This window comes from Rhincodon typus, chromosome 25, assembly GCF_021869965.1.
Source record: "Rhincodon typus isolate 14 chromosome 25, sRhiTyp1.1, whole genome shotgun sequence".
NCBI lineage: Eukaryota > Metazoa > Chordata > Chondrichthyes > Orectolobiformes > Rhincodontidae > Rhincodon > Rhincodon typus.
The window spans coordinates 3942580-3957108 of NC_063356.1; the positions used below are offsets into that span (position 1 = coordinate 3942580).

Consider the following 14529-nt stretch of genomic DNA (forward strand, 5'->3'; position numbering starts at 1 on the left):
CCTTCTGAAACTGTTCGACCTCCTTATCGGTTAAGGCTCTATCTCTATCGGCACCTTCATCACTATTTGGGTAGGAACATCTGTCAGACAGCCAGCCCTCGGTGAAAAAAATTCTCATCTCCGTTTCGAATGGGCAAGCGTTTATGTTGAAACTGTGTCTCCTAGTTCTCGTCTTTCCTCCAAGGAGAAACAATCTTCAGCATCCACCTTGTCAAGTGTCCTCAGGATGCGGAGAGTGACAGCTAATGTGGTTTTTGATTCTTACCTGTTCAAAAACACTAATCACAGAGTCCGTCCTCTGTTCCAACTCCCTGCCCCACGCCCCACTTTGGAAATGAAAACAGGGCTTACTTAATCCTTTGTATCTCGCTGCTCACATCAGGACGACTGCTGTTCTGTTTCAGTCCTTCCTTGAGAGCTGTTAACAATACGTCAGGATAACAATAAAACAGCAGAGGGATTTCTTTTTCCAGAAAGTAGTTGGAACAGCTTCAATGAATCAAAGAAGAAATTAAAAAACAAGGTCAATAAATGCACAGCCAGAACTTGAAAACCACAAATCAACTGGTGTCTCTGTGTGACAGAGTCATACAGCATCATCCAGATGCTTCTTAAATGCTGCGAAAGTAACTGCCTCACCCACCTTCTCAGGCAGCATGCTCCATGTTTCTACACCCTCTGGGTGAAAACATTCTGTCTCGAAATTCTCTAAGCCACTTCAGTCTTCACTTTAAACATTTGCCCTCTGGTCTTAGATGTATGTGCGGGTGTGGGTGCGTAGGAGGTGTGAGGAGTGTGGGAGGGGGTGGGGAGTATGGAAGTGGCGGGATGTGGGCATTTCAGGGTTGGAAGCAGAGATGGGGGCAAGGTGGGACAGGGGAAGAGAGAAAGAGCGGAAGAGGAGTCAGGGGAGCGGGTTGGAGGAAACAATGGCACTGGTTGTGACTGCAGTTCCTCTCTCAGAGTACACAAGACAAATTTAAGATTCACACCTGAAGAAGGGTCACTGGACACCAGGGAAGACACAGCCAGCAAAGACGCCATGCAAGACCCACCTTTGGACCAAGAAAACACTGACTATCCTGTTGAAGGAGTTCAGCAGCTCAATCACGTTCACCAGAGCAAGTAGTATATGTGTTTTTCAGAGAGTCAGCCTAATTTGGGAAAAATTAACTTAATTTGTGAAAGAGTAGTTTCTTTAACTTGAGTGTTTTAATAAAAAAAAAGTTTATCTCATACAGTTACAGTACCGAGGTAAACAGATTTTATGAATAATAATCTGGTTGAAGTGTCTGTATAGAATATTCCACAGGGCACTTCAAATAAATCTTGTCCTCTCATCTCCGATTATTCCAAATCATCATCCCCCTTCAAAGAAGTGATGCTCCAAGCTAATTCCTCCATAAATTTTAATCTTCTCTCTTTAGTTCTTTGGCGGGGGTGGGGGGGATATTGATGGAGTGCAGTATGAGGATGGGTGGGGGGGATATTGATGGAATGCAGTATGAGGATGGGGGAGGATATTGATGGAGTGCAGTATGAGGATGGGGGGGGGATATTGATGGAGTGCAGTATGAGGATGGGGGGGGACATTGATGGACTGCAGTAGGAGGATGGGGGGGATATTGATGGACTGCAGTATGAGGATGGGGGGGATATTGATGGACTGCAGTATGAGGATGGGGGCGGATATTGATGGACTGCAGTATGAGGATGGGGGCGGATATTGACGGACTGCAGTATGAGGATGGCGGGGGGCGAGCGGATACTGATGGAGTGCAGTATAAGGATGGGGGGGATATTGATGGAGTGGAGGTTGTGGTGGGGGGTGAAATTGATGGAGTGCAGTCAATGCAACCATATCCTCCACGCCCTTATAGAAGGGTTACATGGGAGACCATTCTGCCCATACCAATTAATAAGAGCTTTAGGGAAGGAAATTGCCATCTTTACCTGATCTAGCCCACACATGACTCCAGACCCACTTTTCAGCTCTTGCTCTGTTACCCTTTCGTTATCTATCCTTTAAAATTCTCAGCAATTATCATCACAGCCCCAGGCTCCTCGTCTGATTGAGAGTGTAAGAACTGAAAGGTCCCCAGTGCTTACTTCCTTGGAATTGGTCTCAGTGCATCCTCCTTAAATAAGGAGGACAACATGGATTAGATTTTATCCCCTCCCCGAGCAACGGGTGTGCGGTTTCCAGCTACTTTCTTTCACCAGTTTCCAGGCATTGGTCTCAGACTGTCAATATCACCCCACCCTGCAGCTTGGCAATGCCCACCCCCCCCATCCCATCACATCCTGTCGATCTCTCCCAAACTGCAGTCCGTCAATTCCACCCCCCACCCCACCACAACCTGCAGTCAATTAATATACACTCTCCCCAATTGTGCGGTGACTGTTCCTCCCTCGCTGCAGTAATGCCCAAAATTGGTCATGTCCCCAAAATCCATCTGATTCAGAGGGAAAGCTGCTACGACCGAGCCAGAGGCGACTCAACAGAAGCCAGTGTTGAGGGGTCAGAGAGGTTTTGGATCGCTGTTGGATCTCCTGGGGAGGCAGTGGCTTAGTGATATTATCACTAGACTACTAATCCATTTTTTCTGAAGAAGGGTCTAGGCCCGAAACGTCAGCCTTCCTGCTCCTCTGATGCTGCTTGACCTGCTGTGTTCATCCAGCTCTACACCTTGTTACCTCTACTAATCCAGAGAACTAGGTTCACATCCCACCATAGCAGATGCTGGGATTTGAATCTCACAAAAATCTGGAATTAAGAGGCTCAATGACAACCATTGTCAATTGTTGGAAAAAGCTATCTGGTTCATTAATATCTTTTAGGGAAGGAAACTGCCATCCTTACCTCGTCTGGCCTACATGCGTCTCCAGATCCATAGCAACATGGTTGACACTTAACTGCCCTCTGGGTAATCAGGGATGGGCATTAAATGCAATGCCTACGTGCCATGAATGAATTACAAAGAGACAAATTGCACAACTAAATGTTGAAGCTCACCTGCATGGCGGTAATCCCTCTTCAATAATCGCGTCTGTCCGACGTCGAATGGAACCGTGGTAAGGTTTGTAGGGGGCAGTTGGTTTCAACTCTTCAGTCAAGCTGCTCGTTACCCGAGCTGAGAAGAAGCGAATAATGTTGAAGGGCTTTGAGTTCGCATCTTTGAACTGAAAGACGAGGGTAACCGGGAAATAACCAGAGTCAGCCATTGGGCAGATAACTTCAATCTGGTGGGTTGCTCCTGCACAGATAAAGAGTATATGACTGATCTGGCTAAAGTCCACTGCTCTCCATTTACTTACAACATAACGAGTTGAGCCTGAAACCGTGGTCTAACAAGCCACCCACAGTTACACCAACAATAAAAAGAGGTGACCAACAATTCAAGAATTACTCACGACAGAAGGGATGGGATTACATGAGAGAGAGAGAGAGGACAGGGGAGGTTCATGAGGATGTCACCAGGGCTGGAAAACTGCAGCTGCGAGGGAGGACTGGACAAGCTGGGGTGCCCTCCATCAAACAGAGCGGGGGTAGACTTGGTTGGGTCGTACTAATTTGAGTGGGGCTCATAAAGAGTGGAGGAGAAGGGTAATTATCTTTGCAGAGAGGACAATGATTAGGGGGACATTTGTTAAAGTGCTTGATAGACAGATTAGAGGGGTGAGGAGGAAAACTCTTCTCACCCAGAGGGTGGTCGGGGTCTGGAACATACTGTCTAAAAGATAGTAAACCTTAAACCCTTAACTCATTTAAAAAGGTATCTGGATTTGCACCACAAGCATTCACTCCCTCCACCAACGATGCAGAGTAGCAGCAGTGTGCACCACCTACAAGATGCACTGCAGAAATTCATCAAAGCTCCTTTGACAGCACTTTCCAAATCCAAGACCACTAAAGAAGAGAGATAGTAGGAACTGCAGATGCTGGAGAATCCAAGACAACAAGGTGCAGGGCTGGATGAACACAGCAGGCCAAGCAGCATCATAGGAGCAGAAAGGCTGACGTTTCGGGCCTACTTGAAACATTAATTCTGTTTCTTGTCACAAGTGCTACCAGACCTGCTGAGTTTCTCCAGCAATTACTATTTCTGATAATCCTCCACCTCATTTTCCACCTTTTCCCCATAATTCTTGATTCCCTTACTAATTAAAAGCCTTGAATATACTTAATAACCCAGCCTCAACAGCCCTCTCTGGTAATTCCACACATTCATTATTGCCTGAGAAAAAAAATTCATCTCTATCTTAAAGGTACAACCCCCTTGTTCTAAGACAAGGCCGTCTAATCCTAGACTCTCCCACGAAAGGAAAAAAAATCTTTCCATATCTGTCACAACTATCTTATAAACATGGCTCCCTTGTTTTTAAATTCTCCCCACGGAGGCCGGCTCACCACCAATACCTCTGAGGAGATGGGCTATCAATGCCATCCTTGCCAGTGATGCCCACATCCCACATGTGACGAAGCTGACAGCAGGGGTGAGGAGTAGGAAGCGTGTGCCTCACCTGCTGCCAAGGAGAATGGTTGGGAACTGGTCACGTTTGCCTCATCCCTCAGGGTGAACACTCGGAGCTTGCGAAGCATCTCGCACCGTACGAAAGTCACTGTCTCATTCCCTTCGTTCTTGACGTTAATGGGGACTTGTTTCTGGTCGTTGGGGTTGAGGGAAACCCTGATTTTGCCCTCACCGATATCGAAGTCTGAATACACACTCACACCACCTTTATTCTGGATCATCTGTTTCCTGTAAGACAATCATAATGCGTTACCACTGCAACCCAGAGCCCGCATTCGCCAAACATGCCACTGTGCAGATGACAAGATTCTTTTCATAGAATCCCTACAGTGTGGAAGCAGGCCATTCAACCCATTGAGTCCACACTGACCCTCCAAAGAGCATCCCACCCAGACCCACACCCCTACCCTACTCTACTCTATCCCTGTAACCCTGCATTTCCCATGGCTAATCCACCTCACCCACACGTCCCTGTGCACTATGAGCAACTTAACATGGCCAAACTACCCAACCTGCACATCTTTGGACTGTGGGAGGAAACCCAGGCAGACACAGGGAGAATGTGCAAACTACAATTAGTTGCCCCAGGCTGGAATTGAACCTGGGTCGCTAGCGCTGTGAGGCAGCAGCGCTAACCACTGAGCCACCATACTGCTTCTGGAAGTACAGGGAACAGGGCTCATTCATTTAATTTTTATTCAACATCTCAGGGAAGGCTCACTCCAGTGGGCCCACTCAGAAATCCAGGGAGAGGGTCAGCTCCACGAGCCTGGAAACCACAGCAGGGCACTGATTTCTCATAGGATTGAAAATACCCAAAAATCTCTTTCCCCACCCCATACAAAGGCAACAGGTTAAAAATTCAAAATTATTCATTTCAGTGAGTGCAGGGTCAACAGGTGGATCAGGCTACCTCTGGACACAGTGAGTGTGGTTAGGACCGATTGATTCAAACACATCAGATAAAGGTCTTTCAGATATCAGAGACACAGCAAGTGGCTTGTGAGGAAAAGGCAAGTTTGGGTCTTTGCTCCCCCACTGGGAGTTCTCCTCAAACTCATATCAGGCTCACTGCAGACTCATTGATAAGGATCGATCGCTGATCAGTCAGTCAGCTCTCATTCTTGTTTCATGTAATTTCCAAAATGGGTAAAAATGAACTGGATGGACCCTGGTTTTGTCACTATCTTGCAACAAAAAGATTAGACAACATAAATATTGCTAAAAGGAGACATGAAGTTGAAGATTGTCGCCTTCGATTCAACCGGATGGAAACACAAGAGGCGGAACAAAACACTTAATGAAACAATAACCTATACAGCAAGCAAGAGGGCTAGGAGTGGGACAAAGAGAAACTTCTTTACTCAGAGAGCTGTTAGGATTTCGAATGCGCTGCCTGGGAGAGCGATAGAGAAGTATTGCATAGGTGGTTTCAATAGAGAGCTGGATATATATTTGAAAGTGTTGAAGTTAGAGAGCTATAGAGATTGGGCGAGACAGTGGGGTTAGCTGGGTAGCTCTTTCAGGAGCCGATACAAACATGATGGGCCAAACAGCCTCATTCTGTCCTGTAAGATTCTATTGGCCAATCAGCACCCTCTTCATCTGCTTATAAATTGCTTATTGCAGTTGTTTCTCTTCATGTCCTAGTCCTGACAAATGTGAGACAAAGAGCTTCAATTTCATGTCTCTTATTAAAGTTTGAGAAATGAATGTTGTTGGGCATAGGGGTTCTTCTGCTCTAGTTGTGTTGGCATCAGAGACTAATTCCCATATTCCGCCAATCTTCATGTGGGTAGTGTTAGCTCCAAACAGCCACCAATTGCTGAGACAGTTGTCCTGAAGGTGAGAAACTTAAAAATGGAAATTATCTAAAGATGGGTCTTGAAGATTTCATGTGATGAGGCAGCGTGTTCCACTGTGGGATTGACTTTGGATAGCAAGAATGCTGCAGTGTCTTGGGGAAAAAATTATCTTTGTGTCGATGGTGACCTCCTCATATCATTGACAAAGGCCATCAGGCACCAGAATCTATCAATTCCCACCTGTCCATTTCTGAGTTAAACAAAGTTTTGTGCCCACTCTCTGCAGAGTTGATCTTACTGGGTACATTCTAATGGTGTTATAACTGCCTCTGGGCTTGTAATTGTGGGGGGGGGCGGGGGGGGGGGGGCGGTGGGGGAGGGGAGGGGGGTGGTCATTCTGGAACATCTCCCTCACCCCACCAAACCCAAGGCCCCCTCATCATAGTCACTGTCTTTTGCTGGGAGCACTAACTGGCCTCAAGTGAAAGAACAAGACTCCTTATCATCTGTGACACTCTGCAAAGTCAAACAGCTAGCCCATAAACCCTCTAGACTATCCCCCTTAGATGAGGTACCCAGAGGTGTGGGGGGTGGAGTCAAGCTCCAACAGGAGTTATTGACTTCACAAGTCAAAGCAGGAAAAGAAGCAGCTGATGGGATTTCTCCGATCAGAAGGACTCAACTTTACCTGTTCTGTTTCAGCTGATGAATGATGGCTTTGGCACGGACCCTCTTCCCAGGTTCCTGGACAGGGGCTGGAGGCAATGGTGTTCCCAGATTGCTTGCAGGATTACGATACTGGTCAGCATACTCCACCTTTTTCCACTGGGGAGGACACAGGACACGATGTCAGACAGTTGCTCCTTACACAGAGAGTAGCCTGTCTCAGAATGTTTACCAGCTGTGACAGTGGGTGCTGACATTCTTCACAGCTTCAAGGCAAAGTTCTTGACTGGGGCATATTGTTAGACAGTCTACGCAATTGGTCCATGTAATGTAATGTAACCTTTTAAACCCTAGTATCATGCTGATCAACATGCCGAACCTGCAGCAAAACAATTTTATTCTCCAAGAATATACAGGATGTATATTCTAAGATTCACCTTGAAATATCCCAGCAAAGCAGCAACATTTACTTTGGCAGGAAAATAAATGGCAGGAACAATACAAGATACACTGGGGCAACCTTCATCCAGGAGTGGAACAGAATCAAATATGGCAGACTTAGCTTCACATCTCAACTAAAAAGACAGCAGTGTGAATTAACTACAAGATGCACTGCAGAAATTCACCAAAAGATCCTTAGACAGCTCCTTCCAAGCCTGACCACTTTCTTCTCGGGCAAGCACAGCAGATACATGGGAATACCATCCCCTGCAAGCTCCCCTCTAAGCCACTCACCATCCTAACTTGGAAATATATTGCCATTCCTTCACTGTTGCTGGGTCAAAATCCTGGAATTTCCTCCCTAAGGCATTGTGGGTCAACCTATAGCAAGAGGACTGGAGCAGTTCAAGAAGGTAGCTCACTATCACTATCTTTTCAAAGACAACAATGATGGGCAATAAATGCTGGCCCAGCCAGGGGCACCCATTCCATGAGAGAATTAAAAAATAAAACATCTTTGGGAGTGCAGCCCTCCCACCACGAGTGCACCAGGAAGCATCAGGCTGGAATGTACGCTCATATCATCGCATTGGGTCACAAACCTACAAAGACGACAGTGCCAGTGACTCAGTCACGGTTGATGCATCAATCCATGCAGCAATTCTTCATTTTTAAACCCAGACAATGAATATTAACAGAGATAGTAGGAACTGCAGATGCTGGAGAATCCGAGACAACAAGGTGCAGGGCTGGATGAACACAGCAGGCCAAGCAGCATCATAGGAGCTCCTATGAATATTAACAGACTGTTTGACTGGGCACGGAGGGAGCCCTCACAACAGAATTAAATCATACCCTCAGCCAACACTAATGTACATTTTTTTTTTAAGCAGAGCTCCTCAGATTAAGGAAGCTAGAAGGATGTTTCTCTTTGTTTGCTAAATCAATGGATTAATGCAATTGATTGTGAAGATCCAGAGCACTGGCTGAAATCAGCTCACTCAGCCAGGAGGGAGGGATTGAAAGCTGAGGCCTTACAGACCATATACACTGCTTATGTGTGGCTTCACATTCAGACACCAAGTTCTGCAGCCGAGCAAGCTCCAAGTCTCTGTCCCCTCTCTTCCCTCTACCATTCAGCTTAACTCTGTGACCCCTGCTAGTGGACCTCTCCACTTGTGGAAAACAGGTCTGTCACTCTGTCGAAGTCCCTCAGTATTTGATGGTCTCCAATCAAGTCTGTCAACCTTCCCTTGTCTAGGCAAAATAACCTTATCCTATCCAATCTTTCTCCATTGCTACAATTTGCAAAGTCTTACAGCATTCTTGTAAATATCCACCGTACTCACTAGGCTAAGGAAAAAGACAAAGGAAAATACTGTTTTTGACTCTCCATGTTAGAAGAGTGAGGGGTAATCCTAGCTGAAAAGAATTTTTTTTTTCTCTCAGAAGTTTATGCAATTTTGGATCTGTCTCAGGTGATGTAAGGAGCGGGTAGGCAGATTTCAAGGCAAGGGAATCAAAGGGTTATTGGGTTCGATGGGAACATGGAGTGTGGAATACAAGCAGGTCAGCCATGGCCTTACTGAATAGTAGAGCAGACTCGAGGGAATGAATGGCCTTCTTCAGCTCCCAATTCGAATGTTCACCTGGTGAAGCTGCTGGATCTTCCACTTTAGAACATTAGCTCAGCAAAATTAAGGGAGGAGGGGAAACAAATGTGTGTGAAGATGAAGGGAGGCTCTGAAATCAGACACAAGCTTAATGTTGGTGGAACGACTGACACTGAGCTACAAGAACAATTGAATAGAGTGGTTTAAATCGTCAAAACTCAACAAATCTTTTAGCACAGAGACTTCAAAACACTCCATGTGAAGCATCACATTTCAATTTTCCTCAGCTCGGGTGGTTGGTTGGACGAGTGAGCAAAAAGCAATCACAATCAACCCTGCTGTTAATCAAAACAACAAAATAAATGCGTGGATCTTGATAAAGCAAGCTTCAAATGGGAAGAATAATTTATTACTTTATGTCCTCATCAGCCAATCGAACAGTGACTCAGTGAGAAGACCAGCACACTTTCTGCTACACAATTAGTCAACGTCTGTCTGCACACAGGATATAGCGATGTGCAGGGAACGCTATTCTCCATGTTTTATATAGATGCTTCTCGCATTATTTAGTCAGTGAGGAGAGGCTGATGTAGGGACTGTAACAAGTTACAAATGGACACAGCATCCCATCAGAGTGCCCTTGTTAAGGTGGCACAGCTGAAACCATTACCATGTGAGCAGCTTTGTAAAACACTGTCAGTTTCACAAATGCCACAGCCAGAATTGGCAAGGACAACTTTTTAAGAGGGGCTTTTGTGGTGCAATGGTTCCTCTGAATAATGCTATGTAATGTTGGAGGGATCTGGTGCGATTCTCTTTGGCAATGGTCATTATCTGTCACTTCTGCCAAACAATGTTCAAGCTACACTCATCAGTCCAAAGTTGAATGTTGTGCAGGTCTTGCTCAGCCAGGAATAGGTTGCTTTGAAAAATACCTGAAATCATTAACACAAAAACAGGAACTGACAACCAAAGAAAGCTGAAAGAATTAATCTCTCTATTTCAATTATCATTTTGGTGTCCTTGACTGAAAAGGGCGAAGGCTAGCATTTGTCTTAAATCCTCCTTTGGGCCCTGAGAACAGTCTCACAAGGCACGGCTTGTTATTAACCTCCTTAAAATTTCATTAAATAACAGGCAGGCATCCTCGAAACCAAAAGATAAGTGGTGGTTGCTTATTTTAGTGAAATTAACATGAAAACTTAACAGCGGATGAATGAGTCAGCTTCTCCATCTCCTTAAAAGGGATGACTGCAGATTATAAAATGATGGTGCACACAATCACTTAGTCAGAGGGCGTACAACGGCAGTTCAGGGGATTAATCAACTGTTTCAGGATAGAATGCCTTTCTTGATGTTATTATCAGCATTGTACACAGCAAGAGCTGCATAACATTCAGCTTTGGACTGATAAGTGTGGCATGAACATTATTTGGCAGAAGTGGCAGACAATGACCACTGTGAAAGAGAATCGAAGCAGATCCTTCCAACATCGCACAGCATTATTCAGTTCTCTGGCTGTTACCGAGACCAGAAACACAAGAGTCATGGCCAATTGAGAAAGTTTGTCATTGACTATTCAGTGGTGAGTGCCTCACCTTCTGACTCGCCAGAGTTTCTACCCCTTACAAGGGAGGGGCCAGTGCTCGAATATTACATGCCCAGCCATGTATAGTCAGGAAATCCCATACCACGCAACAGAAAGCTTGACTGACACCTCATTCAGCACCTTAAATATGTACTCATTCCATCAGCAGTGCAGTGTTACACACTATACCATGTACAAGACACACCACACGTAAGTTTCCAAAGCTCATTTGAGAGTGCTTTCGAAACTTGCAACAACTCCCATTTAGAAGCATAAAGGCAATAGGTGCTGGGAACAGCAATCCAGCATGTCTCCTGTCCATTCCAGCCTGGGCATATAGCATCTACTTGAATCTTCACAGAATTGTTATAGTGTAGAAGGAGACCATTCTGCCCACTGTGCCTGCACCAGTTCTATTATCTCATGCCAATCTCTTGCTTTGCCCCCAACATTCCTGCACATCATTTCTATCCAAATAATCATCCAATGCTCTTTTGAACGCCTCACTGGGATAAAATCCCTGTCTAATTGTACTGTGGGAGTATGTTTATCAGATGGATGGCAACCTCTCCAAAAGGCAGCTCGCCACCATCTTCTCAAAGGACAACCAAAGCTCAGTAATCAATGATAACATTACCAGTAACACCATACTCTCAGAATAGATTTTAATAACATGCTCTAAATAAATCTGTGCTTAATAATAATATTCCAAAAATCTTAATTATTATAAATAATTAAATGTAAAAAATATGTATAATTAGATTATTTAACAGTGACTGATGGTGTTTTGCATTTTGATGGTGCCACATTACACAAATGATACATGTTTTATTGACAGGGGTTTGAAACGAAATCTTTTTCGGCTGGCTCACACCATTTGACTCAAGTTATGAAACTCTGCTGCTGTATTCTACCTGACAAAAAGCATTCACCCATCACCCCCATGCTTTGTCAACCTATACTGGCTTGCAGTCCAGCAACTCCTCGATTTTAGAAGTCCCGTCCTTGCTTTCAAATCACTCCACAGCTGGGTCTACTAAGCCCCTGTTGACACGACCTGTGGAACCTCCTCCAAGACCCCATCACTCCTCAGATTCCAATCTATTGAGCATTTCTGATTTTAACAGCCCTACCATCGACAATCGTGTCTTCAGCTGGTTGGGCCCTAAGCTCTCGAATTCCCGGTCTCGTCCTTTAAAAGCCTCCTTAAAGCCACCTCATTTAGCCCTGCATTTAGCTACCGGTCAGAATCAGACTTTATCAAGAAACCTTCAAAGCAGCCTGGGATTCTTTACTATCTTAAAAGCCGTATTATTAACTGAAGTGGCATTGCAGAGAGGGAAATAAGGCACATTACATTAGAAAATTTATTTTTCACTCTTTGCTGTCTGGGCAGTCTCTGTACCTGCAATTACGAACATAAATCAAAGACTGCAGGCTGCAGCATAACAACTATGTCCTTGATTGACTTTATCTCAACATTTTCATGTATTTAGTGAACCAAGACACAATTAAATCTTCATGTTACACTGAACAGGGAGTAGCAATGATTCCAACAACAGATTTGCTTCTGCCCCAAAGGATTCCGCCTACACAAACGTGAAGCAGATTATTTCCTTACAACCTGATATGGGCTCGAGAGAGTGGAGAAACAACTCGTGTTAACCAGTTTCTCCTAAACTTCCTGGACCTCTCTGTCTCCATATCGGGCAACCACCTAGAAACCGATATTCATTTCAAGCCCACCGACTCCCACAGCTACCTAGAATACACCTCCTCCCACCCACCTTCCTGCAAAAATGCTATCCCCTATTCCCAATTCCTTCGCCTCCGCCGCATCTGCTCCCAGGATGAGGCATTCCACTCCCGTACATCTCAGTTGTCCTCGTTTTTCAAGGACCGTAACTTCCCCTCCTCGGTGGTCGAGAACGCCCTCAACCGTGTCTCCCACATCTCCCGCACCTCATCCCTCACACCCCGTCCACGCAATAAGAACCAAAAAAGAATCCCCCTCGTCCTCACGTACCACCCCACCAACCTCCGGATCCAACGCATCATCCTCCGACACTTCCGCCATCTGCAATCCGACCCCACCACCAAAGACATCTTTCCCTCCCCACCCTTATCTGCTTTCCGGAGGGACAACTCTCTCCGTGACTCCCTTGTCCGCTCCACACTCCCCTCCAGCTCCACCACACCCGGCACTTTTCCCTGCAACCGCAGGAAGTGCTACACCTGCCCCCATACCTCCTCCCTCACCCCCATCCCAGGCCCCAAGAAGACTTTCCACATCAAGCAGATGTTCACCTGCACATCTGCCAATGTGGTATACTGCATCCGCTGTACCCAGTGTGGCTTCCTCTACATCGGGGAAACCAAGCGGAGGCTCGGGGACCGCTTTGCAGAACACCTACGCTCGGTTCGCAATAAACAACTGCACCTCCCAGTCGCGAACCATTTCAACTCCCCCTCCCATTCCTCAGACGACATGTCCATCCTGGGCCTCCTGCAGTGCCACAACGATGCCACCCGAAGGTTGCAGGAACAGCAACTCATATTCCGCTTGGGAACCTTGCAGCCCAATGGTATCAATGTGGACTTCACAAGCTTCAAAATCTCCCCTCCCCCTACCGCATCCCAAAACCAGTCCAGCTCGTCCCTGCCTCCCACCTATCCCCTCCTCCCACCTCAAGCCGCACCCCCATCTCCTACCGACCAACCTCATCCCGCCCCCTTGACCTGTCCGTCCTCCCTGGACTGACCTATCCCCTCCCTAACTCCCCACCTACACTCATCTTTACTGGCCCCATCCCCGCCTATTCGACCTGTTTGTTTCCTCTCCACCTATCCGCTCCTCTATCCATCTTCTATCCGCCTCCCCTTCTCTCCCTATTTATTTCAGAGCCCCCTTCCCCTCCCCCTTTTCTGATGAAGGGTCTAGGCCCAAAACGTCAGCCTTTCTGCACCTATGATGCTGCTTGGCCTGCTGTGTTCATCCAGCCCTGCACCTTGTTGTCTTGGATTCTCCAGCATCTGCAGTTCCTACTATCTCTGGTTCATTGATATCCTTTAGGGGAGGAAATCTGCTGTCCTTAACCAGGCAGAGGTACTTGTGACTCCAGGCTACAGCAATGTGATGACTCCTAACTGCCCTCTGAAATGGCCTAGTTCAAGAGCAATTAGGAATAAGCAATGACTTTGCCAGTGGTACACACGTTCCGTGAAAGTTGTTTTAAAATTTATTCTGTGTAGCAGTTTGGAAATTTGTTTGGCTTTATTGTTCCAATCGTCATTCTCCCCCCATCCCTCCTATCTTTTTCTTTGAGTTATATACATTCGTGTGGCTAGGATTTGCTGATGAGCAAATCTCAACCGGCACCATTTTGATATTTGATGCCTACTTGTGCTTGTGGGATGGTAGTTATACTCTGTCACTTTCTGCTGTGTTTTGCTGCTTGCTCCAGTGTGAGCGATTTATTCTGTGATAATGAGCAGGAGACAGGGGAGGAAAATTGACTCAGCTACGTGACTAATATGTCATTACAGGTTAGCTGAGACTGTTTACGTCCACATCAGCAGTAGTTCAAAATTCCATACACCCTCCCGGTTACGATACTTCTTTATCTCCCTTTCACTTCATCCATCTGTCGCTTGTATTAAATATTGATATGGTTACTGCTTGAGTCACTAAACTGCAGTGTAGTCAGTGTCATCTTGAGTGTAGTGAAGCGTTCCTCATTGCCTCACAAGACCTTTCCATAGTAAAGTTGGACTATGTCACATAAGGTGATATTAAGGCAGGAGGACTATCCAAAGATCAAGTTCATTAATGGCATGCCTTGAAGAGGGAGACCCAGAACACCAGCATTTTAAAAAAAAAA

General features: G+C 45.9%; 1 protein-coding gene across 1 annotated transcript in view; it reads right to left on the minus strand.

Annotated features, from left to right (window-relative positions):
* Positions 1 to 346: 346 nt before the first annotated feature.
* Positions 347 to 14529, minus strand: part of LOC109926324 (putative helicase MOV-10) — a 158257-nt gene continuing 144074 nt past the window's right edge. The window contains exons 2-5 of the mRNA XM_048612277.1: positions 7029 to 7165; positions 4525 to 4763; positions 3017 to 3257; positions 347 to 489 (exon numbers count right to left, since the gene is read on the minus strand). Coding sequence (XP_048468234.1) covers positions 348 to 489; positions 3017 to 3257; positions 4525 to 4756 — 615 coding nt within the window. The 5' untranslated portion in view covers positions 4757 to 4763; positions 7029 to 7165 and the 3' untranslated portion in view covers position 347. The remainder of the gene's footprint in view (positions 490 to 3016; positions 3258 to 4524; positions 4764 to 7028; positions 7166 to 14529) is intronic.